Raw genomic sequence first — 26,806 nt, 5'->3', positions numbered from 1 at the left:
TCAGAATTTATTTATTTTTATTTTTTAGATTTTAAAAATTAGATTATTTATTTATATTGTTAAATTTTTTGGTGTAATATATTAAAATTAAAAAAAAAAGATATTGTAATGGATTTAAATTTACCAAAAGAATTATTAAAATTTGTATTTTTAAATTCAAAAAGTAAATGAACTATGGAGATTTTTGGTTAGTTGAATATTATATAATTGCCCATAATATTTCATGTTGGAATGAGATTACGATGTTTGAATTCTCAACATTTTGATCATCTCACAATTACATATTCTTAAACTGTATCAATAAATCATAATATAGTAAGTAATCTCATTATAATCTCATTCTTAATTTATCTAATATTCCAAGTAAAATATGAAATGTAGATCAAAATTACAATTTTTTCTTGTTATATTAATCAATATAATTATAATTTATAAATTTATAAATAAAAAATCTCTTTTTTTACGGATTGAGATTTATGCAGACAAGGGACGCTGGAACGAATATTCCATAGATTTTCCATTTACTTGACTTCACTGGTGTTTATTGATTTTATTTCGACGGTGACGATGCGCTGGCTTTGATTTATGGAAATTTTCTTTTGCAATGACAGCTTTATTTTATTTTTCACCCTTTCAAACTTCAAATCATGTGAATTATGCATAATAAATTTAATACAAAAAAAAGTTAGCATTTAAATTTGTATTATTTATCAAATTACTTTAAATGATGAAAGAATTTTAACGTCTATTAGCTTTGCTAATATGATATATATGTGGATTATATGTCACATTTTCAAAATTAACAAACGTTAACTTTTTCAATCTTAAAATGATTTAACAAACAATATAAAATTTAATAGTTAAAAAAAATAAAAAAATAAAAAAAATATTTTTTTATAAAATTAAAAGGATAAAAAAATTATTATACCTAAATTATATTCAAATCTCCTCTATTTATCATATTTACTAATATGAATATAAAGATATGTGTAGTATGGGAAAGGAAGAGATCCAATTATTCTCTATTCGAGGAAAGGTTTCTATCATCGCCCGCTTATGATCTCCTAAAATATTAATAAGTTATCATAAATAGCTTTAACAGACATTCAATTAAATTTATATGATAAAATCAATATGTAATAAAAATTAACTTATTTAGTTATTGTAATTTTATGACAAACTTGAGTCTAAAAAAAAAAAAAGCTAAAAGACGTAAATTTGTAAGAGACAAAATTTTATAACAAAGATAATATAATAAAATTTATTTTTAAGTAATTTTATATGTCGTTAATTAAAAAATTTTATATTTCAACTAAATGAATCAAATAAGATAATTTTATATTCTGTTAACTAAGCACTTGAATATTAGTCTAACAAAATGAACCAAATAATGTAATATTACATCCCATCAATAATTGTATTACAAAATACAATTTTAAATTTTTTGAAATTAAAATAGAAGAATTGTACATAAATTTTGAGCATATTTTAACATTATCTAAATATAATAAATAAGTCCACAATCACATATTATGTATCATATTTTTACAAAGTTGAAGTTGAAATAATAAAATGAAAAAACAATAAATATAGGCTTACTTGTGAAACTAAGAGGAAAAGAATTATATTAATCCTTATTAATTTCATAATTTTCTTTAATTGGATAAAAAAAGGAATTTAGAATTTTCTTTAAAGAGAACTGCATCTTGGGTATTTCCAGGGTGGCTGGTGGGGTGGGCGGAAATGGAAAAATAAGAAAAAAATAAGAAAAAGAAAAGACAGAACCACCTAACCCCAACCAACTCTAATAGGGTTCACGTGTGTGTGTGAGAGTGTGCGGTGACGTTTTATCGGACCCTTCGCTCGTCGAAAGACAGCGACACGGCTCGCACCTTGGGCACAATCCCTTCCTTTATTTTCCCTTTTTCCACAATATTTATCTTTCCGAAAATTTAACTTTTTTTAAATAAAAAATTTATACGTTATAAATTAAAGAAAAAAACACTATATTTTTCTCTTTCTTTTTCCGTTCTCTATCTCTCATTTATCCATTTCGGAGTTCGCCGACAACCGCCATATCTGAGCAGTTCGAAAGCTTTGAAATCTCTGCTGCTTTCTACACACAGGTACAATCGGAACCACGCCTTTTTGCCTATGAATTGCAAAAATAAATGAAATAATATATATATAACATTAAAAATGAAAGAGAAAATCGGTTTTGTACTTTTCTGTTAAGATTAACTTTCTCGAATCGTTCGTTCATTGTTTTTGGTTTATCTTTAGGATCGATTGGTGACGGAAATGTGTTTCATTTTCTTATTCTGATTTAATTTTTTTGTTCAATTTATTAGTTCCCGATACATTAGCTGCTCGACTGTCTGAGCTAGGTAGGTTTAGGTTTTTTATTGATTTTGCAAATAAATTTCTGTTGATTTGATGCTCTCCGTGTTTTAATTTGTTAAAAAGGTGTTTGGTTGCTTAGAAAACGAGTAGAGGTAATAAGACTAGAAAAAGTGTAGGAAAATGAACTAAATTTAATATTGAATTATAAGGCGTTTTTGGTTGTGTTGGTAACTAATACATGCAAGAAATGAAGGTAATAAAGGTGGAATGGTTTTCTCCCAGAAGCACGGCAGATGAAAGTTTTCGCTGCCACGTGGTGTTTCGGTATTTTTTAGAACTGTTGAGTGACCTAGGTGTCCTTCTTGGTAACAATTTAAGTTACCATAAGCTGAATAGCTCATTTTAAAAGTCAATTACGTAAAAGGTTAATAGAGGTGGAATGGTTTTAATAACAGAAATAATATTCTGGAGTGATCAAAATCAGAATCTTTGGAGGTAGGGTCAAATAAGGACTAATTCAGGAATGGTGGTAATCCAGCAAAGGTAGTTTTGTACGGAGTACAGTTAGAGAAATTGGATGTAATGCACGCGTGTTTATGATTTAATATCCACGCGCAACAAAGACAAATGGAATTAAGAGGTGAAGCACTGAGAGGCTCCGTGTTGACTTTGGAAGAAGGGTTTCATTTATCTCTCGTTTACCATTTGCGCATCAACAGTGGGGCTATTGCTGCATAACTTTGAATTCTTAATTGATAACTATAGTTTACCGGGGGAGTGCTTAACAATAGGTGTCAAGCTCTGTAACAGAAATTTGTATGTTGATTTCCTATGAGGGAATCATCGTGCCATGACTCCTGCTTGTCCTGCTGCACTGAAACTATCTGTATGCTTAATGTTGGAGTTTGGTTCTTTAAAGCAAATTCAGCAGAAAGAAAGTATTTTTTCTTGGTCAGAGAAAAGTTGAGATAATCCTAGTAAATGATTTACTTTTTCGAGTTTCGACTACTTTGCTATTTTCCCTTGCAATGTCAAGTATTTTAATTCTGCTGCTGGCTTTGGCTCTGATGCTAGTGGTTGCAGCAACTAGAATCATGATAACATTGAGATCCCTGTTTTGTTTTGAAAGGCCAATATTTTGCTCAGTCGGAATGGTTTTAACAGTGTGTCAAAGCTTAACTCAGACATGGATAAAAAATATTGATTGACAGAGTCGGTTTATTTGGGTTCTGGGGACAGCTTTTCAATTTTTAGTGCAGGGCTTAGGTGTATATTTTCTTGTAACATGTTATGTGATTAACTTCGGTAGAAGTACCATGGAGGCCCTTATACAAGGAGTCAAATTGCATTTTGCCCTCTCTACTAAAAAATGGGCAAATTAGTCCCTGTTCGTAAAATCAAAGGCCAAATTCATGCTTTTTGTTAAAAATTTAATTCATTTATTCTGTTAAAAACTGGCGTAGCTGACAAAATAACAAAAAGGTGTGTACCTTATATTGATGTACAAGAACTGGTTTTTAACAATAGAATTGAATGAAATTTTTTACAAAAGGACCAGTTTGCTTTTTGATTTAACGTACAAGGACTAGTTTGCCCATTTTTTGAATAGAGGGGGCAAAATGTAATTTGACTCCTAGTACAGGGGCCTCTATGGTACTTTTACCAATTAACTTCTTAACTTTAGAAATTTGTCTATATTTTGATACAATTGTTTATTAATGCAGTTATTCTAATTGAGCTGAAATATCTGTTGTAACTCTGCTGCATATTTTTGTATTGTTTTTGATTGAACAGCTTCATGATCCAAGTTTAAGTACTTCTTGAGATCTACCTCCAAAATCAATGTTCGTGCAAGTGGGAAAATTTCCATTGATAATAGTACCCTGGGAAACTTGTAGGTTTGAGAGTCTCTATCACTTAAGAAGTGCAAAGCCGTTGTTTGATCTACTTTACTCAACCTTTTGAGTTCCAGAGAAGCAGGGTGCAGAATTTATACCACAACAAGCTTTACAGGAAGTCCTTTCTTGGTGTTTAAAATTTAATTTGAAATGTCAGAAGTGGATATGGCAGTCATTAAACCTGAGGTAAGATGTTCTGAGTCCTCTTAAATTATAGAGTATTTATTTTCCTGGTGAAGTATGTCCTTTTTTCTATTCACTTCTTTTATGTTTTAGGTTGATCATAATTATATAGTTCAAAAGAGAGAAATTTCTTTCAAATTCTTCCAGATTCTGTTGGTAGGTATCAGAGGCATATTGTTCAGGATTATTTGCATTTCTATAGAAACTAAATAACCTAGGTAACTTGGAAAAGATTTAGCTCTGGTGCAATATGGACCTAAACATTATGCTGTAAACAAATTTGTTTGGCTGTATTCTTAGCAATTTATCTTTTTGATCTATTTATTGCGGGCACCCCATTGGAATAATGTCTAGAGAGGGGTGGTGAATGACAACTATGTTTCTATTTGGTGAATTTGGTTTTCATAGTTTGGCTGGGCTTGGTTGGTTTTCAAGTGTATCTTTAAGTTTTTATTCTGATGCCTTGCTGGATTTGTTCTCAGATGATGAAGTCATACATTTGGCTTCAAACTGCTGATGGCTCAATCCAACAAGTGGAACAGGAGGTTGCAATGTTTTGTCCCATGATATGTCATGAAGTGATACAAAAGGGCATGGGATCCTCCAAGAATTATGCTATATCTCTTCCGCAGCGAGTCAATCCTGCCATGTTAAGCCTAATTCTTGATTATTGTCGGTTTCATCAAGTGCCTGGTCGCTCTAACAAAGTAGGTTAAACATGTCTCTCAATTAGCATTTACCTCTTATATTTGGTGTTATCCTCTTGCTTTCTTTAATAGATGTTTAATCTTTCTGGAGTGGCATATATGGAGCCAATTTTAACTTCCTTTAGGTATAGATGGCTTTTTTTTTTTGGGTGTATAATTCATTTCTTTTGCCACTTCTATTTCTGGAAAAATAAAATTTATATGTGTTTCTAGGATAATTCCATGTAGCAAACTAACACTGAGCTTCCTTTCCCATTCATTTGTGTTTGTTCTTTCTGTTGGAAGGAACGCAAGTCTTTTGACGAAAAGTTTATCCGAATGGACACAAAGAGGCTTTGTGAGTTGACATCTGCTGCTGATAGCCTTCAGTTAAAACCTCTAGTTGATCTTACTAGTCGTGCCCTTGCACGAATTATTGAGGGAAAAAGTCCTGAGGAGATCCGGGAGATATTTCATTTGCCTGATGATCTTACTGAGGTGTGTCTGGTGCTAGTTGAAACCTCCTTATTTATCATGTCTGTTCTCTTAATCTCTTTCGTATCCTTAATACCTATTTTACTGGTTTAGGAAGAAAAGTTGGAGCCTCTGAAGAACACAACTGATGACCCGCGCATTCGACTGTTGAATAGATTGTATGCAAAAAAGAGGAAGGAACTAAAGGAGAGGCAGAAACTAAAGGTCACCGTCTCTTGTTTTTGCTTTTACTTTTTGTTTTTCCTGTTTTCTTTTATTATTTCCTACCCTTTGCAATTTTACTTATTTGTAAAGCCTTTTTCTGGTTTAGATGAACTTGCTTTGTCAAGTAATTTTATAAGGCATCATTACACACTCCTCTTAATATGCGTGTAAATAAATGAAAACTTCTGTGTCTCAGAACATTGAGGTTGAAGAAGAGCGTGTTGATGATCGTTCAGTTGATGATCTCTTGTCATTTATTAATGGAGACAATGGAGGTATGCTTAAGTTTCATTCTGATATAGTTTGAATATATTTAATTTTCTATCCAAAGATAATAGTTCTTTAAACCTTCTGTTTTAAGAGTATATGGTTGATTGACTTGCTTATATTGTTAGAATAGTCTTGATAGATGGTTTTACTGATGAGATAGCTCTTCTCCTAGAAAGAATTGTAAAATTCAGTTCTGTTCTGTTTGCATCTCATGTATCATTCTCAACCTCAATGCCCAAATATCTTTTATTTCCCTGCAGTCATTTGGGCGTCTGAGGGCTGAAAAGTGAATGATAGAACTTCGACTGGACAAGAGAAGCAATTTTTTTTGTGTTTCTTTATCAGAAACCAGTTTGATGATCTATAATTGTGAAGGCATGGAAAACACATGATGTTTCTTTGAAGATTATGGAGAGATTTTAGTGAATAGGATTATAAAATGATTAAGTGCTTATTTGTTTCCTTCAATTGTCATTGTTGAGGATCCTTATCTAGAGTAGTTTTCCAACAAACTAAAATTGAAAATTGTCGAGATTTTTTACTCTATTGTGAATATCAAGTAACTGATAAGTGTTTAGAGAGCTAATTATAATTGTTTGTTTTATATTTGGCATTGGTACCAGCACATAAGTTTTATATATTGGAACTATAACCATTTAATTTGTTCTGCTTTCATGGATACCATAAGCTTTGCCTCTTAGTCTTCCTTTTATAATTCCTTCTGAAGGCCTCATAGGAGGTAAGGGAATTCTGTTTTGCAGATTCTAAAGGGATAAAAAATTCAAAGAGTAAAAAGAAGAACCGAAGAAGAAAAGATCAGCAGAAGACCACATCTGCCAATGAAGCCATTAAAAACCATAATAAGGTGTGAACCTCTAGATTATTCTTTTTTTTTCTGTTGGAATATTGACAAGGTACTGAAGTTCCTCTCCTGTTCCAGGAACCAAATGGTCTTAACCAAGTGTGCCATAGTGCCGAAGTTGGTCAGAAAGTTCGGGCTGGTGTTGGTGCTACCTCAAACTTACATGATGTCGAAGATAATATTTTTGACAATAAGAATGAGCTTGATGATGGTGATATTGATGACGAGATTGATCCGGCATTGAAAGAAAAAATAGACAGGTAAAGACGAATTTTTGCCTCTAAATCTTCCTGTTCCTCTTTGCTCCCTTCCTCCTCATCTCCTCTGGAGCATTGAAGGAAAAGTGGTCACGTAACCCTGTGCTTTAAGACTTCGGTGTTTTCATCTTTTTCAATTGCCTGGTAGTCTAAGAGAAATAATTCATGATTTTGTGGTTTGACGTTTTGTCTTAAGTGGTTTTTTTTTGCATATTTGGGAGGCAAAATAAGGGTTAAAGATATGCTGGGTTTGTTTCTCCTTTCTCTCTTTTTTCCCTTCTCCATTTTCTGTCAATTTATTACAGACAAGGTGTCCCACTGATTGAGCTTCCAAATAAACATTGTAAAGACTAGACTTTAGACACTATGACCTAACCTTATTTGTTTCTCAATGATAAATGTGCAAGTCCATTTATATATCTAGAAGGAAGCGCTGCTGCATCTCTTTGACAGTCTGATATTGTGTTTATTCTGTATATCGGGACTATTTTGGAAAATTTAAAGAATCTGAAATCATTGGTCTTGACCATTTGAAATCTATGTACTTGTCCATATTATTTTTAGGTATTGTTCATATGAATTGAGGAAAAGTAGTAAGCTGACTGTATCCAATGAAGTAACAATGTCAGTATCTTGTACTCGTTTTACGCTATGTTGGAGGAAGTTTGTATATATAGCCCAAATTATCTATCTTTTTATCTTTTGTTTAGGGAGGTGGAAGATTTTGCCCGTAGATTGAATTCAGATTGGCCAGAAAGAATGCAAGAAATTCTATCTTTTGGTCATGAAAGGAAACCGGTGCATTTTTCTCTTAATGGAAATGGTTCACTAAGGAGATATGCAAGTACGTTGCTATCCTTTTTCTATTATTAAGTTTGTCTGGTGAAAAGTTTTGATAGAATTATTATCTGTGGTTCTACTTGCTTTTACACCATGTCAATTGTTGTGAAAGTAACTAGTTGAACTTGTATACAAAATAAGCTACATGTTTTGCATTATTTTCTGTTCTCCTGATGATCAGTTAATGAGTTTTCTTGGTTGTGATGGTTGGGTTGGAAGTTAAAACCAAACTTTGTTTTCTCTTTTGTTTTCAAATCTTGTTTGATCGAACAAGTAAATAGCTAACAGTAAATTATTTGTGTATTGATTGCTAGATTCTGAGCAAAGATGATGAGCACTTCCTTCGTTCGGCTCACAGCGTGAACAATTTTTGATAAGAGGCTTTTCAGGTGGTTGAAAGATGACACCTATAAGGGTTGGGACTTGGGATCCTTGGCATTGTGGATCCTTTGTAAGTTTTCAAATTTCTTTTAATTTTTTTTTTTGTTGTGCTTAGTATGCAATTTTGATTGTGAGGGCAACCTCTTTGTATTTTCATAATAGAAAGAAATAAGAAGGGAACTGTGTTTTGTTGAACCAGTTCTGGTCATGTCAATTACTCTTCTCTTGCAACAAAAAACCAAAAGAAAGTAGCTTATCTTTTGTGTGTTAGAATGCACGTTCATGCTGTTTTCAGTTGGTCTGTATGAAGGCCGAAGGGGCTTTCAACTACCATATGAAGGCCTTCTATTCTGGTCACCCACACCATCTAATCACCAATAATTTATGAAGAAATTTTCTTGGGAATTGTTTATAAGCTATGGAATTTGGTTGGATGTTGTTGGCCTGCAGTTTAAAGGGGATATCCGTAAATTCATGTTACTTTACAACTTGGAAGTCAAATGTTCAATATCAGATTGGAATTTGTGGGGCCTTTTAGTGCAAATTTTAGTTTTTTTTTTCTCATTATACTTTTCCCCGCTAAGATTAACATACTATTTATACTAATTATTGTGTATTAAATGCAGTAATATGCCACTTTATATATTATTTTTAATGTATTATATGTCATAGCTTTTAAGTATTGGTGCTAGACTAGTCCTTGTGAATGTAGATTCCCTGTCGGCATTGAATAAGTGGATATACCATAAAAGGACATGGGCCCTACATTATTACGGTGTTGAACATCAATAATGCTCCTCCACTCATTTCGATAGCAAAAATTAGAAGAACGAAAATTGTGTGCATATTTGGTTCATTGGTTGAGAAATATTCAGTTGTCTAACCAAACAAAGCAACCACGGCTTGTTGCTAGGACCCAAAGTTTGTTCTGGTGGATTGGACCCAACATCTCATAAAAATCATAACCGAGCACTGACTGGGTTTTCTTGGGTCATTTGTCCACCACGATTTGAAATGTCCTTTCAAGACGAAAGTTCTAATAGTATACATATACGTATGCTTTTGTATTTGAGATAAAAGATTCCAACTTTTCAAAATGAACAGAATACTATGTATTAATTATTCCGTACTCAATTATAAAATGGTTTTTGTGGCGATGCACTATAAGTATTTTGTTTCATTTTGGAAACGATTTTGATCTGTGCCAAAGAAGATCGATTAAACTTGATTTTTATATAATATTGGACAATATGAAAACGAAAAAAAAAACAAAAACATAATTTGAAATACAGAGACATGAAAAGAAAAGTAATATTCTAAATATAATTATAAAGACGACGCGAATGCGTGTATGTTTTCAACGATTTCTTGATAAGAAAATCCTAGCTGAAGTTTTCTCGTACAGATTGAACAGGTGGGCTGGTCGACACTTGTGCCATTTGCCACACGTGTGATCCACCATTAAAAAGAATAGGCTGCCATAACTGACCGGGTATCCATGTGAGGGCCCGTCCTTTTGCAGCTTCAGTGCCGTCCGTGTCAAGCATCTCTATAGTCGCGTGTTTTGTTTTCATTGGCTGGAAATGGATACAACCAATAATCAGGTAAAATGTAGCGAGAAATCAGTGAGGCTGGTATTACCTGATCCAGATCCAAGTAATTATTTATTATTATGCCGTCTTATCTGTACGGTCTATACGGAAACCTTTAACCAGTTCAGACAGTAGCCGGTAACCTTTGAACTTTGATTACATAGTGTCTGTTTGTCCCACGCGCTCTCTCGATTCCAACTATTTTACACCCCCACCGCCAAAGGGCCTGTTCGGTGACCTAACAATGGAAATGAATCTATTCCAAAAGCGAAAATAAATGTCAGTTGACTTTAAAAAAAATTCCAACCATTTTTATGTTTTCTGTAGCGCAATTAGTGAATTAAGATATAGATATTATTCCAAAAAATTAATCATTATGTGTTACTTAGAACTGCTTTTGGTTTGTGGGAATCACCTCACGTTTTGCTGCCCATTACTTTCATTTCACACATTTGTTTGTGTGATGCTGTATAGTAGTTGGTAAATGTTTTTCGAAGAATCACACTATAAATATCAATTAAGTTTAAGATCTTTAAGTATCGAAAATTTAAAAATAAAAAATATTTCATTCAGTGAGGTTTTTGAGTGTTTATAAGATTTTAGAGATTTTTAATTTTTCTTACAACTAAATTGACGTCTTCGTCGTCAGTAGTTTGACGTGATCGTAAATAATGTCACAACATTTGAATTGTGATATTTGATTCAGGTAATAATTAAAAGTATTTATGTTTGATCTTTTTCGCTATTCTATATTGTAAACCATTATTTATACTAATAATATGATAATAAAAAAATAATTAGAAAAGTGTAAACAATAGATTTTTCAAACATTCTAATGCATTAAATAAAAAATATAAATTAATAATGAAATGATATCAATTAGTGTGTATAAATAATGATATTCTTTTTTGTGAGTACTTAAAGTAAAATTTTACAATATTATTCCAATTAAAATAGCTGGTTTATTTATTTATGAATTGATTAAACTACAGTAGTTATTAGTTTGAACACTATTAGACAATGATTGATGGCTTACTTTAATTAACAAGTGAAGTTATGATAAAGTAATAACTACAATTACAATTTAGACTAAGATTTGGGTTAGTATAAAAATAAAACTATAAATTTTGGTTTTCTCCTTGCAACATAGGCCAAGTCTTCCCCAAGATAGTAATAGCGTGAGGTGCAGACGCAGAACTAGAGCGTCGACCACACAGTAAAAGAGTAAAAGGCAAATCAAATGCAATCACAGCTATTATCACACGGCGTTTCTTTCATGTTCCGAACTTCAAACGACAAAAAAAAGTGATATTTTTCTTTTTTTTCCCTGCTTCCCATCTTCTTTCACCTTTTTATTTTTTCTCTTGAAGAAAGAAAGAAAAACCCTAGAATCCGTTTCTTGAAGGTAATTATTTCCAAATATGGAAATAAATAGAGGCGTATTAATAGTAGTTTTAATTGTAGTTTCGAGTGCTGGGTTGGGTTTAGCTGGTGATATTGTTCATCAAGACGACGTTGCTCCAAAGAGACCTGGTTGTGCTAATAATTTTGTTCTGGTATTCTTACAAAATTCCTGAACTTTCCCCTCTTTTCTCGTTTTTTTTTTTTTTGCTTTTTTACTTGGCGTCTATTTGGTTGCTGTGAAAATGGATGAATGATGAAAGAATCTTGACTTTTGCTCTTGTACTTGATGTTTGATTAAGTTGTTCCTTAGTATCTATAATTAGTTTAATTGTTTATTTTTAGGATTTATCTACTTCAAATTTTGACCTTGTCTTTTAGTTCTTCCTGTTTGACTGCTGAGATCATGGTGGCAATTTTTTTTTATTGTTTTAGACTTATTTTTGTGGTTTTGATCCTGATGGGATTATAAACATAGGCTCTCTTCCCCCCCCCCTCTTTTGTGGTTTTAGTTTTTCTTCTGTTTCTTAATTTTGGACTTAATAGTAGATTTTCTTACTTCTTTGCTTCCCTTTGAAAATTGAGTTAGAAACGGTGCTTGTATTTTGGAATCTTTATTTCTTTGTTGCATCAAATTCTTTAGTATTAAAGCAACATTTCGTCCCTTAATTCGGTAACTTGTCCCAATTTGGTCTTTGAACTTTTTTTTATCCACATTAGTCCCGGAATTTGGCACCTGAACTTCAATTGGTACTTGAACTTGGATTGGATAAGCTGATGGCGTGAGATTATGAGGTTTGCCACATCATCATTTGAAATTTATACATATATTATAATCTTAAAAAAATTATGAAGTAACTTTTTGTTTTGAAATTTTTTTAAAGTGATGATGTGGCACAATCTTAGAGTACCATGTCGTTGTACCTTAACAGAATCTAAGTTCAGGGACCAAATTGAGAAAAGCTGTTAAATTCTGAGAGTAATGTGGACCAAAAAATTTCACGAACCAAGGTGTAAAAGTTGCTAAATTTAGGGGCTAAATGTTGCTTTATCCCTGTTTTTTATTACATCATTTTCAAAGTAATGTATATGGCCTTTGCATATTAGAGTTGATTTAATATGTTTGTTTCATAGGTAAAAGTCCCGACATGGATTAATGGTTTAGAAGACAACGAATATGTTGGTGTTGGTGCTCGTTTTGGACCTACTTTGGAGTCAAAAGAAAAACATGCAAACCATACCAGGCTTGCACTTGCAGATCCTCCTGATTGTTGCAGCAAACCTAGGAATCAGGTTTTCTAATTCTAATCTTTTTTACAATGTATTCATCCAATTTGACTCTTAGATATATTCTTTCTGGCGTGCATGTTCTTTCATCTGATCAGTTTCCCTTAAACTTGTTCCTTAAGTCATTCATAATCTTGAATATCTTCTCTGTTGGTAGCTTACAGGGGAGGTTATTCTGGTGCATCGAGGTAACTGTAGTTTCACAATGAAGGCAAATGTTGCTGAAGAAGCCGGTGCTTCTGCCATCCTCATAATAAACAACCAAACAGGTATGTTGGTTCCTTTGTGAACAAAAATAAAAGTGTCCTTTTTTTTGTGCACAATAAATGATATGATTCTTACTTCAAGTTAGAAAGTTGAAGAAATTTTGTAGGCATTCATTTTAGCTATCTTTTCATTTTTCAACTGTATCCATCATCATGAAAATTAATAAATCTACTACTGTGATTGGAAAATTTTTAATCTTATTATGCAGAGCTTTTCAAGATGGTTTGTGAATCTGATGCTGATGTAGATATAAAAATACCAGCTCTTATGCTCCCTCAAGATGCCGGTTCACGTTTGGAGAAATATATAAGTAACAACACCATGGGTATGAGTTTCCACATTTCCTTTATGTCAATGTCCTAGTTTGTCCTTCCTCTTTGTTGTTCTGGAAAAATACTCTCTTCTGGTGTTTTTCTTTTCTCCATAATACCTCTTATGGCATCATGGCAGAATGGATTTTAAAATCTTATGCACCTTTTTATCTCAATGTAGTTTCTGTTGCACTTTACTCTCCCAAGCGGCCGGCAGTTGATATTGCTGAAGTGTTTTTGTGGTTAATGGCTGTTGGTACCATTTTGTGTGCTTCTTATTGGTCTGCTTGGACTGCTAGAGAAGTTGCTATTGAGCAAGACAAGCTGCTAAAGGTCACTTCATTTCTTTAATTGCAAATTTTATGCATTCTTTGTTAAACTCTGATCTAGTACATATAGCAACAGTTTTTTTTTTTTTTTTAATTCAACCATTCACCACAGTATTATGTTGATTAATGTTGTATGCACAGGATGCATCAGAAGAAATTCTAGAAGTTAGAGGTGCAGGTTCTAGTGGTTTTGTTGACATAAATACAATGTCAGCAATTTTCTTTGTTGTGGCTGCTTCATGTTTCTTGGTCATGCTCTACAAGCTTATGTCATTCTGGTTTGTTGAGGTTCTTGTGGTTCTGTTTTGCATCGGTGGAGTAGAGGTGCGCTTGTCTTCATATATTTTTATGCTTATTTCATTGTGGCTTATGTACTCCATTTGTTTTATTGGTAGTTCACAAGTTTCTTAATGAGATGCCATATTTGTATGCTTTGTTACCTTTTTCTGACATTTACTTGCAATAAGGCCTGATAGAAAGGACAAAGGGTTGCGGGTGGGGTAGGGGAAGACTCTTTTGAGATGAATGCTGATCCCAGATATCCCTTTATGCTTCCAGGGCTTGCAAACGTGCTTGGTGACTTTGTTATCATGGTATGCATATTCCTCTGACATTGCTTTTTTTTTAATGTTTACACGTGCTTGATTGTTCTGCTTTTTAAACATGACTGTAACTGAACATAACTAAAACCAAAGTGTCTCAGAAATGTGAAAAAAGAAATAAGTAACTAAATCCTTATTTTTTGAAAAGCAGATCTATTAATAGAATACATGCATTTTCTTTCTAAGTTTCAGTGAACAAGTTGGATCGTGTATGACACTGACTGCCGCAAATATATAGTTTCAGGTGTTTTCAACGCTTTGCAGAATCATTTATTAAAGTACCCTTATTTGGAGCTGTTTCGCATCTGACACTGGCTGTCTGTCCCTTTTGCATAACATTTGCTGTTGTTTGGGCAGTGTATCGTCGTATATCCTTTGCCTGGATAGGGCAAGATATTCTTGTAAGACCCAACTTTTCTAGTATCTTATGTTATTGTTACCTTTCTTTGTTACTGGATTTGTCAGGTGATTATATTGTATCTAATGTGTCCATTTGCTTGTAGTGACTTCTTGTTCTCATTGAAAATTAATGTACTCAGAAATTAGTCTGATTAACACTCTTATCATGGTGAACTGATGATATATGAACCTCCCCTGTTGCCTTCTCAATCAGGGTATTGCACTTATAATCACAGTCCTTCAGATTGTTCGTGTGCCAAATCTCAAGGTATCTTTATTACTTGCCTTTTTCCGCCTACTGCTTAGAGATGCATGCATATAGTATGTGCATGTAGCTAGTTTACATATGAGAATAGAAGAGTTGCAAAAACTTTTGATGTTCTTTAGTGGTGAATTTTGTTGAATCAGGTTGGAACAGTTCTTCTGGGTTGTGCTTTCTTGTATGATATCTTCTGGGTATTTGTTTCCAAATGGTGGTTTCATGAGAGCGTGATGATAGTGGCAAGTGATTATAATATTATTTTTTCACCATTGAATTCTGATTTCTGTAAACCATTTTGACCATTGAGGGAATGATGTTACTTCCTTTATCCGCTATTTTCCTTCTATTTTAGGTAGCTCGTGGTGATAAAAGTGGAGAGGATGGCATACCAATGCTACTAAAAATTCCCCGGATCTATGATCCTTGGGGTGGCTACAGTGTTATTGGATTTGGAGACATTATCTTACCTGGACTGCTTGTGGCATTTTCACTAAGGTACATTGGAGCCATAAGTAACTTTTTTGGTGACATCTATGCCAGGATCAATGAATTAGTTTTGGTCTTTGTTACTTTTGTTGATTCTTTATGCTTTATATAGTTTTAAGACCTTATAACCGAAGACCAAAACATGCTGCTGTAATTTGTTAATAGGCCATATTTACAATTATTACATCAATAAGTCCAGGAATTATGTCAATTTATCTTATGAATGTGCTATTTGTTTTCAGAACACTATCTTCATTGAAATGTTATGGTGTGTGGATTTGTTCCAACGGTGAGACGGGTTATTATGTTTGGTCTATTCAGTGCTCATTGACTGATAATGTCGATTATTTTTGCAGATATGATTGGCTGACAAAAAAGACTCTTCGAGCAGGGTACTTCATATGGGCAATGACTGCTTATGGTTTAGGTATGAGAAAACTCTTGTCTGCAGAGCCAACCTGTTCATAGGTGGGCTGTATGAGGGAACTTAGACAAGCTTGAATTTTACTTTGTTTGTTGAGGCTCAAGCCCTTTACTGCTAAGTTGTAGTAATAATTATTTTGATCCTGACTTGCAGAGGTTATCTTCCCTAAATTTGATAATCCCCCGAATTGAAAGGGGAAGAAAATGATATTGTACGGATTTTACCTGTCCCAAAATAATGTGATAGGACTATATTTCTCAGCAGTTTTATTTTCCTTGTCTCCTGCCTTGCAACATAAGGACCATCCACTCATTAATTCTATATCTGTTTAAAATAATTCAACAGGTCTTCTAGTCACGTATGTGGCCTTGAACTTGATGGATGGACACGGCCAACCTGCGTTGCTTTACATTGTTCCTTTCATTCTTGGTAAGTAGCAATGAGATTAAAAGCAGTTTGGTTGTAGTAACACGCAATGCTTTCCTCATAAACCCCAGATGAAATGTTTTCTTCCATTTAAATATCTCTTACGACACGTCATTTGTTTTGGGTGCAGGGACATTTATTACATTGGGGAAAAAGAGAGGTGATCTCAAAACTCTCTGGACAAGAGGAGAACCGGAAAGGCCTTGTCCGCATGTCCAACTTCAGCCCTTAGAACAGAGAGAATAATGGTAATAAAACCCTGTACAATAAGTACCTCAAATGTGTGCCAGTTGATAAACCTTTTTGCTCTTTTAGGTTGTAGAGAAGCTACAAATGTAATATTTGCAGTATAGTTATTGCAACACGTTTAGAAATTAACCAGTAAAACAGACTAGTTTGAAGCTAGTTCAGCTAATCTCCTAGAAGCTTTACTTTCTACAATCCTGTGTGAACATGATCCCTGTGAACGTTGTGTGTCTACATTTCTCCGAGAAAAAAAGAGAGCAAAATTTGCGATGCAATTACCAGCGAATGCTATGGATAGACATACGTATATAATGGAATAAACCAGTTTGTAATTGGGGCTTGTTTTATCTACTTGCCAAGGGGAGTATCCTAATAAAACAAGTATAATAAGACCAAACAAATGTAAATATTATAAATTTAATGTAAATTTAAGGAAAATCATCCATCCATACATAGACATAGACATAGACATAGACATAGACATAGACATATATACATACATACAGATAATATTTTTAGGTTAACACTGTATATATTCTATTTAAACAAGCAACGGCATGAAGGTTCCAACTTACAAGGATGCTACATAGAAAGAAACGCACAACATAGGCTATGGGGAAAAACAGTAGGAAACTGATCAAATATGTTCCTGGAATAAGGAACAACGTTAATGGTGGTGATGCTGCTTCTACCACTCTAAGATTGCGGAACGAAGTGCATGGTTAGGGATGAGAATGCGATGAGCAAGTGGAATATTCGTGCAAGGAGAGGTATCGTGCCCACCATCCAGCCATCTCCGTATCTCTCTTAACTCATAGGTGAACCCATCGGCTGCCACATGTGGGTCCATCATGATTTTCTGCAAACAGAAGCAAACCAATCATACTATGTAGGTTTAGAATACCCTTCTGCATCCAGAATCTAGCATTTGACAGTAAGGGATATGTTGAGACGACATTGATTTGCAATACTTGATTCTGGTAACTGATAAAAGTGCCATTCGTAATGATGGAAGCTAACCTTTGAAATGGGACAAAAGAAAGAATCAGGAGGCTGACGAAGCTGTTCAGACCCTGCATGGATTGTTGATAAGGGTCCAATAGTATTTCTAATAAGCACCTTGTACACCTCTGAAGCAAGGTCTGGTCGACGGCTTCGGTTAGTATCACAGCATCTCAAAGCCAAGTGAGTCAACTGCTCAGCTTCTACATATGACCAGTCTCCAGCTGACGGATCCAATAAATCATTAAGACGGTTTCCATTTACTGCACGTTGGGCGTCCTCTATTATACTCAAGGGCGGTCTCCCAGTAATCAACTGTAGTAATATTATGCCAAATGAGTATATATCGGAACTAGGAGTCAATGTTCTTGTGTTAAGAAACTGAGGCTCCAGATAAGGAAATTTGCGGCTTATATCAGTCATATTGTTTGATTTCTCGAGAGAAGAAAGCACATGGCAGACTCCGAAGTCGCTAAGTTTGCAGCCGAAGTTGGTATCAAGGAGTATATTCCCTGGTTTTAAGTTGCCATGAACCATCCTTTGAGGCTTAGAGGCATGTAGGAAGATAAGGGCAGAACATATCTCAGTAGCAATTTGAATTCGAGTTTGCCATGACAATGGGGGAGTATTATCCCTGGGGATCAAACGATCTTCAAGGCTACCATTCGGAAGATATTCATAGATGAGAGCCCATATTTCGGGGCAGACTCCAATTAGTGTGACCAGGTTTGGATGCCTCAGCTTACTCAAAATATCAACCTGAAATGTATACAGCACACTCACCTCATTTTTTTCTCTATGGTAAAATCTATTTTCTTAAAAATGCCAACCTGAAAAAAAAATATGTATGTATATTGAGTGACTCGAAAAGTTTCAGTTTAAGCCTACCTCCTTCTGAAATTCCAAGGGCCCTTGTAAGCTATTTTGATGGAGCACTTTTATAGCCACTTCAGTGTGACGAAGGGTACATCTATAAACGCTCCCATATGCTCCTTCTGCAATCTTGAAAGAAGGGTCAAAGTCCTCAGTTGCATCATGGATTTCGGCAACAGAGAACTCTGAGAAGAATTGCTGCATATGCACATTAGAACTCCCTTCTTCCTGTATTGTTGAATGATCTTTAATTGACATGCAAGTACTTTCGAGCTTTGCCCGCAAATCATCTCGTTCTCTCTGGTAAATTTGTAACTGCTCCATTGCAGATGATACCTTAGCTTCCAATACTTTAACATGATCAGATTTGGCACCTCGACTCTCCAATAATAACTTATGAGTTCTGGCGATTTTGCGTGCTTCATCTCTTTGCTGCTTGACTTGTTCAAGTTCCTCGTTCTGTTTTCTAAGTGTTCCTTCAATTTCCTTCCTGCGTCTTAACTCTCCAATGTATGAACTTTTCATTTCATTTGCCTACAAGTCAGTAATGGCTGTCATTATAAAGTTGTACGAATAACAAAAGCAGGTTTAAAGTCTACCAGTTGGGTTAAGAAAGTACGAAAATACCAAATCTTGGGGCAGAAATCAGACATTTGGAACTTCCGGCCAAACTTGATACAATAAATATCAATCAAAATAAACAGAATAAGCAGTTACATGAAATACTTACTTCATTGTTTCCATTGTTCCCGACAAACATTAGTGTAGTCTACGTAGGAAAATCATTAGGTCATTTCTATTGAAGACAAAACAAAAACTTGGACAATGTCAAAGAATGGAAGAAGTTGAACTTCAAAAGGCCTAACTTGTATCAGTAGAAACATGTTTCCCTACAACAATTATGTAACTATAATTCTATAAGTTTTGAGGCAAATATACATACACACACAAAAAGAGAGCAAAATAAAGGAAGGGGGCATTACCTGGCGTACTACAGCATTGAGAGCATCCTTTTCAGCTTTCAGACGCCGGTCCAACTCGTCAAATGCTTCTTGATTTGATTTTTCAGCAATGAATAGGGCTTGTTCTAGATTTTCAAAGACTTTATCATCACCGCTTCCTTCCTGTCAAAATTCATAAACCATAGATAGGATTTCACTGAGAAGCTTAAAGAATTTGACAAATGCTTGATGTCTATATCTGGTCCCCTAATGTAAGCTTTTAAATTTCAGGCATTGATAAATAATAAAGATCCTCGCGGAAGTCGAATAGTACATTGAACTCAAGCCAGTCTGGACTCTCCCCTAGTGTCTCAGACACAGATGAGTCAGAACTGCTAGCCAATTTGTTAGAGACTGTCCAATAACTAGAACTTGAAGCAGAGCTGCTCAGGTTTGATTGTCCATTTTCAACAAGTGACCTACAGTAAATCATCGGTTAAACAAGTATGCTGAAACTTCAGAACAGATTAATAAGACTGTTAGCTAGCACACTTTCGATGGACGAGTTGTCCCCCACAAATGAACCAAATTTTGCAGGAAGGTGGCGCATGCAGCTCCACATATTGAGCTTTTTCAGATTTGAGATCAGTCATGCCCCTGCAATGTTAAGAACATATTAAGTAACTTGCATGCTATTCCTTCATTTCATGGGTTCAGAACATAGTGTCATTAGCATAGTTGTAAAACAGCAACAGTTTTCAGAAATTATAAGCATAAAAAAGAAGAATGAATAAATAGTGAAATTAGAGTGAGAAGTTAATTAGTACTCTGAAAAATGCTTGTTAGCTGCTGCTCCCATGACAAGTTTCTTGATACCTTGATCACGAATTAGCTCAACAATCCCCTTTCCAGCATCATCCATCTCTATATTTAGTTTTGCCGCTTCTACCTACATCAAACACATCATAACCAAGGCCAAAATTAGAAAATATTTTCCTTCATTTTTAACCAGTTCCTAAAAAAAAAAAGAAGGAAATTATATTTACACTTTTTTGACCACAAATTAGAAGGTAATCGTCCATGATCCTATCTAGAATCTTCTTCCCAATATCCTGTTGGTGAAGCCTGGTTGCTGTAAAATTCATACGACCTAAATACCAAGGGAAAAAAAATCAAAATATTCACATATTTCAAAGAAGTAACCCAATTGAGATCACTACTAGCACTGAGCAGAGCTTACTCGAGTTGCATAAACTAGCAGGCTGATGAACATGAAGAATGCAAACTTTTGTGGGACAAAGATTCTGCAATGCCCATAACAGAGTGTGCTCGCTTTCTTCTACAGCTTTTCCAACTGCAACATATATGGTTTCAGCAGCATCAGTCATGCGATCCATTACAAGTTTTATTTAGTGATCTCTCTATTTTTCCCACTAAACTGATCACTTGATTTCAAAGTTGTAAGGCAGAGTGCCAAAGGCAAGTTTTTATTTGCTATTGGGAAGAGACTTTCATGGCAAGTTGACAAAGGTATACACCACACTGCCCCTGTTGGGAAATGGAAAAAGACAAGATTCTTTGCCTTAGGACTTAAGTGCTATTGATCTAAGGGCTGTGATTCATCGGATTTTAATTAAAATATTTATTTTTATGTATTGCAGGAAAATGAACAAATATCTTTTGTCTGCTTTTGGTTTGGGATCCACTGATCTTTAGTATTGTTTTTTTATAAACTACACCCTCTAACTCTAAGGAATGTTTTATTTTGGTCATTTTAATTTATTTTTAATTTAATCATTCTAAATAAGATAATTGTGTGAATTTTAATGTTAGTAATTAATTCGCACAATTATCTTATTTAATATGACTAATTTTTTTTAAAAAAAATAGAGTGATTAAAATAATACAAACTATATTTTAAAGTGACCATTGGTTGCACAGGCTAATTCCTATTCCTTTCCTCGTTAAATATTGCATCACTTATTTTACCTTTTTTTATCAACTTAAGCTCTCAATTTCTTAGGAGTAAGTTATGAAATCAATTTTTGTATTTTAATTTAATTGATTTTAATATTATATTTTTAAAATTTTAAAATAATTTAAATTTCTATAAAGTCAAATTTTATTATTAATCCTTTATCATGCTAAGTTGTCGGATTTGGTCTTCGTTATTCTATTTTGTTATTTTTAAATTTAAAATTTTAGTCCTTTGTCAAACTATAATTATTAAATTCTTTAATTAAAATAAAGTGTTATTTTTGTGAATATTAATACAATTGTAATTTGAGCCTGAGTTATTCTTAGAAAAGATGATCACTTTACCACTAAGCCACAAATTGGAATCTAAAAATATCAATAACTTAACTAATTTAACGCTCCTTTAATTAATTAGGACTAAATTTTAAAATTTAAAAGGTATAAAGATTAAATATGAATAAATTAAAATAAGGGATCAAATATATAATTTACACATAATATAGTCATTGATAGTAAATTTGACTTTTTATTCCCTTTCGGTTTCTTCGAGATGACTAGGAAGTTACGGAGCATTTACAAAGAAAGTGCCACTAAAAAATGAAAAGTGGGGTTTCCATATGATTATTAAAGCTATACTTTTTAATATATAAAAAATTTATTAATTCCCATATATGAACGCAAGCATAATTTATTTTTTTCAACTGAGTGCACAGTAAATAAGTACTCGAAACGAGTGTAAGTGTACAGTCCCGCAGAAAAAAGTATAAAAAGCGTAAAGATTCTTGTTCACGGTGATAGTATTAGTCAGTAGGTTCAAAAATATTCAAGACATGACTGGGTTCAGAGTTTAGGTAGATAGTACAATAATTATTTCACCCACTGCCTTTTGACGTGATACCTGTGGGCCGCATCTACAACTCATTAAAGCCCATCTCTTACCCTTCTTTCTAATCTACATAGGAGGCTGATGAAAAAATAAAGGTAATATACCGCTGCTGTACGTGAATTTTGCGTTAAATTCCTTTTTTAATTTAATTTTATTTAATTATAAAAATTTAATGATTTAAATTTATCTAAATTATTTTATGGATCATTCCCATTATATTATTTATTGTCTCTTTTTTAAATTATTTAACGACATTTCAATAATTTTTTATTTAATTGAAATATAATTTTGATAATTTTTTATTCTAAACTCCAACCCTAAATTTAAAACCTTAGACCTTAAATCTTGAATTTTAAACCCTAAATTAGAGTTTAGGATAAAAATTTTATTAAAATTATGTATCAATGATATGAAAAAAAAATTGCTAAAAAATCATTAAATAATTGAAAATGGATCATGAATGATGTGGTGGGAAGCAGTGGCAGAACTTGAAATTTTGAGGGTCAGAATTAACTTGTATATTTTTACGACAGTAAAAATATAATTTTATCATTTTTATAGCTTATATCTTTATAATTTTTAAAGGGTTACAATTTTACTACTATTAATTTAAAAATTAAAAATTATAAAAAATCATAAATAAAAATTTTATTATTTTAGAGAGACCATAACCCCTGAATCTCCACTAGCTCCGTTATTAGTGAAAGAGATCCATAAAATATTTTTTTTTTCTAAAAAACCTCTCACTTAAAATAATTAGAACTTATATTACTAATCATAAAACTCCAAAACAAGTTGAATAAAAAATATTTAGAAAAAATTTAAATATAAATTAATTTGATCTAAATTAACCAGATCTTACGGCGGTGACTATTTGATTCACCTCAATGTTGTGGGCCGAAGAAATGTTGTTGGGCTTACGGATACAATATGCTCCAAAGTCCAGATCCAAACAACATAGCGTTCCCTAATATTAGGGCTTGAATTCTTTATTCACGATTTTGGGAGGAATTGAAGTTGAATCTCAACAAAGCTTGCTAAGATCTTGTTTTCATCTTAACGATTCGTTTTTGTTTGATTCAAAACTTTGAAATTGTTACCCTTTAAAGTTCTGTTTGACCAGAGAGAAAATTTTCAAATTAAATAAAGAATGAAATATTACGTTTCGTTATTTGAAATGTAAAATTTATTGATATATTGTTAAGTATATTTGGCATATTATTAGATAATGTTATATTACTTTGTTTGTTTTACTTATTTGACTGTTATGTAAATTTATTAAAACCAATAAAAATCAACAAGTAAATTTTATATTTTCCCCACTTACCTCTTGCTTAACATCAAAATCTTGAAAGCCTATAAATAGGCAATCTACTCATGGGATTGGTGCAGGAGAGTTAGGGTTGATTTGGATGGGCGATTGAGTGCGGTGCGGTGCGGTGCATTTAGTTTACTTTTTGTCTCACGCTACAATATCTAATTTCACCGTCACCGCTGTTTTTACACTAACCACGGGTAAACGCATCGTCCATTCAAACTCACCCTTAGTAAACTATCAAACTCACAAGGAACATTTTATATGATTTTTTAATTAAACTATTAAAATAGTCACTTTTATTTGCCTCAGTTTACATTTTAATTATTTATGTTTGAAATGTTACGTTTTAGTCATTTACGTTATCGTGTTGTAACATTTTAGTTACTAAGCCGTTAATGGTGTAACGGTAAGCTGACATGGCATGTTAAATCATCATTTCAAACGAAAATTTTAGGTTAAATTTTACAATTGGTCCTTCCTTCTTTATTTCTTTTAATGTAGTTTTTCCATGTTTTCCATTTGTTAAAAGTAATGCACAAGCTCGCCTCACTCGAAAAAAATAAATTGTTCAAAAAAAATAAAAATATAGGGACTAGTTTTAACAAATGAAAAAACATAGAAAAACTACATTAAAAAAATGGAGAAGGGAGGAAAATAGAGGGAAAAAAAGAGAGAAAAAAAATGAAAGTTTAAAGAACATTTAAGAAAAAAATTAAATTGCTCAAAATGAAAAAAAAGAATAGGGATCGATTGTATAAATTAACCTAAAATTTTTGTTTGAAATGATGATTTAAAGTGTTATGTTAGCTTCCCATTACACTGTTAACGGAAATTAACGGTTCAGTGACTAAAATATTACAACGCGATAATGTAAATGACTAAAACGTAACATTTCAAACATAAGTGACTAAAATGTAATATGAGGTAAACAAAAGTAACTAATTTGATAGTTTACCCTTCTTCTTCTTTTTTTCACCTTTTTGGGTTATTTGTTTCTACTTTCGGTAAGAAAAGGTAAGTGAGGAATTTACTTGGATACAATGATATTTGAATTATGTTAACAACTTTTTATTATTTTTTACGCGCTTATTTATTAGTATACCAATAAGTGTGACACTTATTATAGTTCATTACTGGTTTTGAATTTTCAAGTCAAGTGAATTACTATGTGGAATGTTTTTTTCATGAACTTTTTTGTATCACGAGCATTTGACAAAATAGATGGTGATTTTCCCCTACAGAGTGATGATGGAAATGTAGTTTGTTGATAAACTGATGGGAAGGTAATATTGGACTGGAGAATGGAGCTGTTGTCAATGAGATGCAACAGAGCTATTGCCTGATCGGCTCAAAAGTTCTTTAGCATTAATTATAGTTTCTTCCATTACTGGACCACCCAAAGCCCAATGAAAGTCAGCAACATTTTTTTTTTACCTTAACTTACCAAACAAGCTTAACAAATTTACAATATATTCCACAGATCTGGCAAGAAATTTATCTTCATCGATGATAGACTTGCAGGGACATGGTTGGACAAATTGGCGCTCAACTTATTGGTATTGAAACTATGTTTGGCTCCTACAGCTTCTTGGCAAATAAATAAGAGTTAATTGAATCAAATGTTTCGATAATTTTAAATTAATATTTAAATTTTAAATTATTCTAATATTATTGAGGTTATATGGATTAGATTTTTTATTAAAATTATTAATTTATCTTTTTAGAAATTTTAATTTTACTTTGTTTTGAGTTTTTTTTTTATTATGCGAAAACATTTTATTTCTTTAAAATTTTCATTTTAAATTTATGATCAGTTTAGCATTTATTCTCAGAAACACTTTTGGACTAAAAAATATTTTTGATCAAAAGTTAAGATTTTTTGCTTCTGCTTTTGATAAAAGAAAATGCTTTTGCAAAACTTTTTTTTTTTGTTTCAAAACTATTTTTGTAAAGCTCAAAAATATATTGTTTAGTAATGTTTTTATTTCAAAAGTGCTTATGAGAACTAATACTAAACTGGTCCTTAATTTAATGGCTAAATTAACAATTTTAATAATGCAATGATAATATTAATAGTTTGAATATGTAAAACATTTTAAGATTTAGAACCAATCTTTAAATGAGAGTCATTATTAATGAAGATATAATGTAATTATCTCAATAAATAATTTTCTATTATTCTGGCATATGAATTATTAAAAATTGGAATGAAACCATAGTTTCCTTGCTATCAATCAAATTGCATGGATTTCTTCTGAATTACAGATACGAATAAGGAGAATATACATTTTGAAATAAAATATTGTACACCTTCACATCTTAAGAAACAAATGCATATCCAATAAGTTAGAATCAATAAATTCCAAGCTTAATTCAATTCAGTTATTTTATTAACACCAGATAAATGTAAATTTTAAATCTTAAGCATTTGTGTATATTGATGATAGGCTATCTTATCTTCCCAGTGCCCACCATAGTGCTTCTTTTTAATCCTGTCCATTAAGCTTCAGCCCACTAAACGAGTCGAATATGAAAAATGTTTCTCCAAAAAAAAAAAAAATTTACGTGAGATTATCCAATACCAAAAACATGACAAATATTGCATGACTTTAAGATCCCCCCCCCCCCAAAAAAAAAAAAACAAAAGCCGATTAACATTCATATTCAGATTATCAAGGACGGCTCATGTTTGGTCAATTTCTATATAAGATCCCTGTATTATGCTCTCTTTTGTTTTTGCAAATTTAATCCTTCAATTATAATTTAATCATTTCTAGTTTTTTATTTATTGAAATGTGTAATTTTTGTTTCAAGGTGAAATTGTTTCGGTTAATTTCATTAGATACTTTAATGGGATTTCTTTAAGTGACCTGCCATATATAGTTTGACCTTTTTTTTTTGAATATTAAAAAATATATATATATTATTCAATTGTTTTGACTTATATAAAGCGGTGGTTAAAAATACCTGTTAAATATCTATTTGATATGAATTCAAATCCGATCATCATCAACACCTTTAATATTGTATAAAAAATAGATATTAAAGCTCAAAACCACAAGTTTAAAAATAACAAAATTGTAATAAATAAACTCGATTGGTATATACATTATTGTCAGTACAGGAGAACGTAAATTCAAGTACGCTAAAATATATTATTTTTGTATTTGTGGATTTAAAATGTATAATAAAATCCTAAATCTGCAGGGCATATTTTAATTTCAAAGTTTGACGTTTATTTGCGAGGAACGTTTACACCTAGTTGGAGGCATATTCCAAGCCTACGTTATCTAAAAAATATTGCAAACAACATAAACATGGGTACATATTTTTAAGCTAAAGTGTATATTTAAATTGA

The 26,806-nt window shown here is 32.6% G+C and overlaps 3 protein-coding genes across 8 annotated transcripts; 2 read left to right on the top strand and 1 right to left on the bottom strand.

The window, feature by feature from the left end:
* Positions 1–1,778: 1,778 nt before the first annotated feature.
* Positions 1,779–8,614, top strand: LOC107911525 (SKP1-like protein 21). 2 transcript variants are annotated; one of them, XM_016839357.2, is made up of 11 exons: positions 1,779–2,126; positions 4,138–4,427; positions 4,907–5,131; positions 5,417–5,608; positions 5,699–5,809; positions 6,006–6,084; positions 6,841–6,944; positions 7,020–7,201; positions 7,763–7,822; positions 7,909–8,042; positions 8,353–8,614. In XM_016839357.2, the coding sequence occupies exons 2-11, from the start codon at positions 4,392–4,394 to the stop codon at positions 8,367–8,369; spliced, it is 1,140 nt and encodes a 379-aa protein (XP_016694846.1). In that variant the 5' UTR covers positions 1,779–2,126; positions 4,138–4,391; the 3' UTR covers positions 8,370–8,614. The 2 variants fall into 2 exon arrangements, with proteins under 2 accessions (XP_016694846.1, XP_016694847.1); XM_016839358.2 differs by lacking the exon at positions 7,763–7,822 and having other exon boundaries at positions 1,794–2,126.
* Positions 8,615–11,154: 2,540 nt separating this feature from the next.
* Positions 11,155–16,610, top strand: LOC107911523 (signal peptide peptidase-like 4). 4 transcript variants are annotated; one of them, XR_001687921.2, is made up of 15 exons: positions 11,155–11,567; positions 12,547–12,705; positions 12,857–12,968; positions 13,175–13,291; positions 13,459–13,610; positions 13,748–13,930; positions 14,165–14,199; positions 14,447–14,609; positions 14,822–14,875; positions 15,016–15,108; positions 15,222–15,364; positions 15,598–15,644; positions 15,712–15,782; positions 16,125–16,208; positions 16,336–16,495. XR_001687921.2 is itself a non-coding variant. In XM_016839355.2 (14 exons), the coding sequence occupies exons 1-14, from the start codon at positions 11,433–11,435 to the stop codon at positions 16,449–16,451; spliced, it is 1,617 nt and encodes a 538-aa protein (XP_016694844.1). In that variant the 5' UTR covers positions 11,155–11,432; the 3' UTR covers positions 16,452–16,610. The 4 variants fall into 4 exon arrangements, 3 of the variants coding, with proteins under 3 accessions (XP_016694844.1, XP_040961811.1, XP_016694845.1); XM_016839355.2 differs by lacking the exon at positions 15,598–15,644 and having other exon boundaries at positions 16,336–16,610; XM_041105877.1 differs by lacking the exons at positions 15,016–15,108; positions 15,598–15,644 and having other exon boundaries at positions 16,336–16,610.
* A 228-nt stretch (positions 16,611–16,838) lies between these two features.
* Positions 16,839–20,966, bottom strand: LOC107911522 (U-box domain-containing protein 33). 2 transcript variants are annotated; one of them, XM_016839353.2, is made up of 10 exons: positions 20,508–20,807; positions 20,314–20,417; positions 20,095–20,216; positions 19,820–19,924; positions 19,602–19,746; positions 19,310–19,450; positions 19,057–19,095; positions 18,342–18,860; positions 17,472–18,212; positions 16,839–17,310 (listed from the first exon to the last, which is right to left on the bottom strand). In XM_016839353.2, exons 1-10 carry the CDS (start codon positions 20,662–20,664, stop codon positions 17,140–17,142), a joined length of 2,244 nt encoding a protein of 747 aa, XP_016694842.1. In that variant the 5' UTR covers positions 20,665–20,807; the 3' UTR covers positions 16,839–17,139. The 2 variants fall into 2 exon arrangements, with proteins under 2 accessions (XP_016694842.1, XP_016694843.1); XM_016839354.2 differs by lacking the exon at positions 19,057–19,095 and having other exon boundaries at positions 20,508–20,966.
* Between the last annotated feature and the right edge of the window lie 5,840 nt (positions 20,967–26,806).

The sequence above is a fragment of the Gossypium hirsutum genome, chromosome D11 (genome assembly GCF_007990345.1).
Source record: "Gossypium hirsutum isolate 1008001.06 chromosome D11, Gossypium_hirsutum_v2.1, whole genome shotgun sequence".
NCBI classification, from domain to species: domain Eukaryota; kingdom Viridiplantae; phylum Streptophyta; class Magnoliopsida; order Malvales; family Malvaceae; genus Gossypium; species Gossypium hirsutum.
The sequence above is the reverse complement of the archived record's forward strand: the minus strand, read 5'-3'. Positions and strand labels throughout refer to the sequence as shown.

Bases quoted from the DNA above. Each gene is read 5' to 3' on its own strand.
- LOC107911525 (XM_016839357.2), top strand. From the start codon at position 4,392: ATGTCAGAAGTGGATATGGCAGTCATTAAACCTGAG. The intron at 5,609-5,698 runs GTGTGTCTGGTG...TTACTGGTTTAG, and splicing joins TGCCTGATGATCTTACTGAG to GAAGAAAAGTTGGAGCCTCT. The intron at 5,810-6,005 runs GTCACCGTCTCT...TCTGTGTCTCAG, and splicing joins AGGAGAGGCAGAAACTAAAG to AACATTGAGGTTGAAGAAGA.
- LOC107911523 (XM_016839355.2), top strand. From the start codon at position 11,433: ATGGAAATAAATAGAGGCGTATTAATAGTAGTTTTAATTGTAGTTTCG. The intron at 12,969-13,174 runs GTATGTTGGTTC...CTTATTATGCAG, and splicing joins CATAATAAACAACCAAACAG to AGCTTTTCAAGATGGTTTGT. The intron at 14,200-14,446 runs GTATGCATATTC...GCAAATATATAG, and splicing joins TTGGTGACTTTGTTATCATG to TTTCAGGTGTTTTCAACGCT.
- LOC107911522 (XM_016839353.2), bottom strand. From the start codon at position 20,664: ATGGATCGCATGACTGATGCTGCTGAAACCATATATGTTGCAGTTGGA. The intron at 19,747-19,819 runs GTGTGCTAGCTA...GATTTACTGTAG, and splicing joins GGACAACTCGTCCATCGAAA to GTCACTTGTTGAAAATGGAC. The intron at 18,213-18,341 runs GTAGGCTTAAAC...TATACATTTCAG, and splicing joins CCTTGGAATTTCAGAAGGAG to GTTGATATTTTGAGTAAGCT.